General features: G+C 43.2%; 1 protein-coding gene across 3 annotated transcripts in view; it reads left to right on the top strand.

Annotated features, from left to right (window-relative positions):
- The first annotated feature begins 1,494 nt into the window (after positions 1 to 1,494).
- Positions 1,495 to 5,391, top strand: part of GOLPH3L (golgi phosphoprotein 3 like) — a 29,267-nt gene continuing 25,370 nt past the window's right edge. For 2 of the 3 annotated variants that reach the window (XM_056111242.1, XM_056111110.1), the window contains exons 1-2: positions 1,495 to 1,640; positions 3,817 to 4,011. In XM_056111242.1, the coding sequence (XP_055967217.1) occupies positions 3,829 to 4,011 (183 nt within the window). In that variant the 5' untranslated portion in view covers positions 1,495 to 1,640; positions 3,817 to 3,828. Of the gene's footprint in view, positions 1,641 to 2,088; positions 2,227 to 3,816; positions 4,012 to 5,391 lie in introns of all 3 variants that reach the window. The other variant, XM_056111169.1, reaches the window with a different exon arrangement.

The raw sequence follows: 5,391 nt of genomic DNA, 5'->3' as shown, positions 1-5,391 counted from the left end.
AATTTTTCTTTCACCTGTTTACAAAGTTATCAACATTTAAACTAAAGGACTCTATATTGCTGTTTAAGGTTTGTTTGCCCTGACTTATAAAATTTTTTGTAGTCTTAAATAGGAATCTTAGCTGTGGTATTGTTATCTTTAATCTCATCTGTGACAAATCCAGGAAAGCTTCTGAATACATACTAGTGTACCAGTTTTTAATTCTGTTAATCAATACTGATATATCTTCCATTTTGATGAACATTTTCTTTAAAATATATTAACTTTTAAGGCCCACTGGAGCCATTTTTTGAAATAATGTGTTTTTGGTATTAAATATCAGGAATTCACTTTTCACTTATGTTAAAACTAACATTTAACTGTCAGTGTGTTATTGAAACTATGCCAATATTTTGATACATTTACATGATAATATATAATGTACAATTAAAATTGGTACTTTGCATTTTTTTTTATATTTTTACCACTGAACAACCACAATGACTTTTTTTAAGTGGCAGTTTTGGCAGCATTGAATAAAATATTGTTCAGCATCTTAACTCATGGCTTTTAATTTTATTTAATTTGAATAATATTTTAGGCAATACTTTTCAGATTACATCTGTAGATACAGATTACGTTGCTCCTATCAACTGAGCCCACTTCCTAGAAATTTTGATTGGAGCCGTGCTTTCGATAAGAAAGCTGGGACTGACTCCAGCCTTGTCGTTTCCTTGAAGGAAGATTAAAATCTTGGTTTGCCCGCCTCTGGGGGTTTTAGCAGCCGGGTTCTAAAAACATCCATGGGTTTGCCAGTAACAGTCGCAGCCGAAGAATGTTGCAATGTAGGCTGTGGAAGAAGTGTCTGGAAGAATCATTTTTACTGTAAACCGACCCTCCCCACACTCAGACAGGGTTTCCGGGACAGGAACGACCCATAAAACTCAGCAGTGTAGAGAGCTCAGCCTGGAAACACGACGTTTTCCTTTCGTCCTGGGGCCTCGAGCGGCTGTGCTCAGGGCTTGCCCCTGGCTCTGTGCCCCGGGACCCTCCCTGGAGGGGCTCGAACTTAGATGGGCCGCGTGCGAGGCAAGGACCTTCGAGTTCGTTTCGCTGGCCCCCAAAACGAAGATGCATCGCGAGCTTTTGGACCCCCAGTACCGGCGCCGCGCCGGCCCCTAGGTCGCACCGCGGCCGCGACACCTGCTGCCTGCGGAGACGGACGAGCGGAAATCTCGGGGGCGCCGCCGCTGGCGCCAGCTCAGCCGAGCGCCCCGATTGGCCAGCGCGAGGGGGCGGGGCGCCCGGCCCGGGCTCCTCCGGGCGACGTTTGTCTGGACCGCAGCACAATGGGCGGGGGATGGGGGCGGGGCCGGGGGGCGGGCCGCCTCTCGTGGGCTCCGATTGGCTGATCTCCACCTCGGCGGCGTCTGATTGGCCCAGGGGAGAAACGCCAAGGTAGGTTGCCTAGCGATCCCGAGGAAGCCGCTGGGTTGCTCCCCGGCCTCGGAGGAAGGGTCGGGAAGTTTGTCTCTGCCTGGCTGGGAAGTTTTCCCTCCTCCTCGGGCAGGGGTGGAGGGGGATGAAGAAGGGAAGGCCCCTCCCCAGAGGAGCGTGCGAGCCGCGGCCTGCGCCTCCCCGCAGTCCCGGAGGAACGTCGGGTAAGGAAGGGGAAGACACAGTGTATCTGCGCGTGTGTTACCTGTCTGTCATATGTATCCAGTTTCTAGATTTTTATTTTGTGGGAAAGGGAGGGTCTCGGCTTATAGATTTGCCTGGTCATTTGTTCTTAAGTAGGATTTTTAACCAGTCAGTGCCCAGCGGGGCTGAATTCCTCGGAGAAAACACTCCCTTTGTAGATTTGCATTTCCTTGGATTGGGCTAGGAGGCAAAGCCTTTCCGCAGGGCCAGCTAGGTTAGTGTCCCTAAGCCTTTAGTTCGTGGTTCTCTTTCTCCTCCACTCTCCGTCCACCTCCCACCAAAAAGTCGGGTTCGAAATACAGCCTCGCGCAAAGAATCTTTTGAAAGTCAGTCCATTTGTACTTCTGTTTTGAATGTTCCTATTCGTTGACGAGTATTCGTTTTAATCAGTATATATTTGTTGAGCAGTTGCAACGCTAAAGACATTGTGCTAGTTGCTATGGAGAATATAAAAACTCAAGAAGACAGTACTCCTGCCCTCAAGAAATTTACAGTTGAGAGACAGCCAGACCCAAAGAAAGACTATAATAAGTACTTTAAAAGGAAGTAAGTATCTATAAAGTTCTGTGAAAGTATAGCCCAGGGAGAGACCAGTTCTGGCCGTGGAACACACAGGTAATGGGAAAGGAGACTTGACTTGAGGCTTTGCAGGGGGTCTTCAACAGCTTAGACAACCGGGAGAATTTAGGAAGGAAGGGAAAAAGAACTCCAGCATGTGCAAAAGGGCAGAGGCGGAAGGCATGGGATACGTTTGAGAAGCGATTTGATAACAGGGCATAGTCGGTAGTAATGTGAAATACTGCTAGAAGGTAGAAGAGAATCCGGTCACAGAGGTTATTGAATTATTTTCATCTTGAAAGTATGTTCTTTTAAGTAATTACAGATTAAAAATAGGTATTTATCCTTAAAAACTGGCATGTACATTTTTTAAAAATATGCTAACTGTAAATGTATTTCTTGAGTAGATTTTTAAAAGAACTTTAAGGCATGGTATAAAAGGTTATGTGCTTTAATTTTTTTGAAGTTGAGAAAAAAATGCTAGGTTTTTTTTTTCCAGGGGGACCAGACCCCCTGCAAAAAAAAGCTCAGACTTGATCCTGGTTCTGTGCTCAGGGATCACTCCTAGTGATGCTCAGGGGTCCATATGGGATACCCTGGTCACTGCCTGCAAGTCCACGCCCTACCTGCTGAACTATCACTCCGGCTCCAAAAGTTGCTAATTTTTTAACATTCTCTTTCCGGCACTTTTTCTCAGCAGCTGTGGGTGTGTTAGCAAGGTAGTTAGCTAAGGAGAGAGGTGAAATTTTTCTGGCTGTATGGATATTGCCCATGGTATTCTAAGCATGAGTCTCTAGACAGATCTCCAAAGTAAGTGCATAAAATGAGTTGCTAGGATATTGGAAGGGAATGTTAGAATATGTGCTTCTATTTACTTTTTTTTTAATTTTTTCTACTTTGTGTTTCCTTACGCACTACTGGAAGTATATAGAAATTATATGTAAATTGTAGCAGGGTCGTCCCGTTGTTCATCGACCAGTAATGTCTCCATTGTGAGACTTGTTGTTACTGTTTTTGGCATATCAAATACTTCACGGGTAGCTTGCCAGGCTTGCTGTGCAGGTGGAGTACTCTCAGTAGCTTGCCAGGCTCTCCGAGAGGGGCGAAGGAATTAAGCCCGGGTGGCCGCATGCAAGGCAAATGCCCTAACTTCTATGCTATCGCTCTAGCCCATATGTAAATTATTAAATATATTTTAGGATTTGGATGCTGATCGTTGCTGTTTCATATTATTTAATTTGGGTAGTGCGTTTTGTGAAAGAGGAGTTACAATGATGAACCTAGACTTCTGAGTTACAGGTTAGGCTCAAGAAATCAGAAGACTTAAAAGAAAACTGTTTTTACTTTTTGTTCATTGTCCTTCTGTGGAGTCTAAGCCACATACTTTAGAAAAGATAATGTGTTATCCACATAATTTTTTTGGTGGTTAACACTGCAAAATTTCTTTCTGGTCATTACTTCTTACTTTCTCCTAAGTTTCACTATTTTTTATTTGCATTTTTAGTATGTGTGTATAAATGTATCTATTTTCATAAACACTTACAAAGATCTTTCTCATCATTGCCCTCCACACACCAGTAACAGGTGAGAATGACCACTTTAACTCACCGTGCCCGGCGCACTGAATTGGGCAAAAACTCTGAGAAGAAGGTGGAAAATGAGGAGGACACTAATCAAGACAGGAGTCCAGATCATGAAGACTCTGGAGACTCCAAGGACATCCGCCTCACCCTCATGGAGGAAGTATTACTCCTGGGACTGAAAGATAAAGAGGTAATGCAGTTGGCTTTGCTAGGCTAGCTCAAGCCTTTAACTCTCCTAGAATTAATCTGATAGCCATTTTAATTAATACTAAATGAACCTTCTGCTTCTGCTTTCTGGAAGAGGGATGAGCATGGGAGAGTGGCAGATACTTAAAGGGTAAGATCCAAATGTAAAATCACTTGAAGTGTAATTTAACCGCAAAATTCAGAATTTTGAAGGATACAAAAGGGGATGTAACACAGTATAAAATTTTTTATTTGTAATTTCCCACATGAGATTGATAAGTGAGACTGATAGAAAAAACTTTACTAAATAAAGAGTTCACCAAATTAATTATGGCTTCATAATTAATTTGGTGGGGAGGTAGGAGAGTCTTTTAAGTCGAAAAATAGAAAATAATTTTTAAAAAAATAAATAAATAGAAAAAGAGAGGCCAGAGAGATAGTACATTGGCTAAGGTGATTGTGTCTCACATGGCTCTTCTGAATTCAATCCCAGAACCTCCAGAGAGTTCCCTGAGCACAGCTACATATGACCCAAAAAACAAAACAGTAAATAAATGGGAAAAATAGGAATATGTATGATTAGTCTGGAGCGATAGCACAACGGTAGGGCATTTGCCTTGTGCGCAGTCGGCCTGGCCGAGCTGGGTTCGATTCCTCCGCCCCTCTCGGAGAGCCCGGCAAGCTACCGAGAGTATCTCGCCCGCACGGCAAAGCCTGGCAAGCTCCCCGTGACGTATTCAATATGCCAAACACAGTAACAAGTCTCACAATGTTACTGGGCCCGCTCAAGCAAAATTGATGAACAACAGGAGGACAGTGACAGTGTTTATGTATTTATTTTGCTTTTTTTTTTTTAATTTTTATTTGCTTTTTTGGTCACACCTGACAATGCTCAGGTAACTCCTGGCTCTGCACGGGACTATTTGGGATGCCAAGGATTGATCCCAGGTCGACTGATGCATGCAAGGCAAACACCCTACCCTCTGTACTATAGCTAGGGCCCCTGTTTCTGTTTTCTCTTTCTAAATTTCCCCTTATTAATAGAACATTTATAATTGAATGCATTTGATATGAGTAAATATCTTCCTGACTTCTGCCAGTAGTGTACATTGATTTTTTTATTTGAGATTTACTTTTTTGTGTGTTTTTACACTGCTTTCTTCCCTAATGAAGGGTTCCAAAAATACATACATTTAATAATATACTTTTTTCAAGAAAGTCTTTATAAATAAAGTTTGGGCCAGAGCAATAGTATAGCAGATATGGTGATTGCCTTGCAATTAGCCCACTTGGATCGACTTTCTGGCATCCCTGTGGTCCCCAGAGCACCGCCAGGAAAAATTCCTGAGTGCAGAGACAGGTGTAACCCCTGAGCATCACTGGG

This window comes from Sorex fumeus, unplaced genomic scaffold (genome assembly GCF_029834395.1).
Source record: "Sorex fumeus unplaced genomic scaffold, SorFum_2.1 ptg000001l, whole genome shotgun sequence".
NCBI classification, from domain to species: Eukaryota; Metazoa; Chordata; class Mammalia; order Eulipotyphla; family Soricidae; genus Sorex; species Sorex fumeus.
The sequence above is the reverse complement of the archived record's forward strand: the minus strand, read 5'-3'. Positions and strand labels throughout refer to the sequence as shown.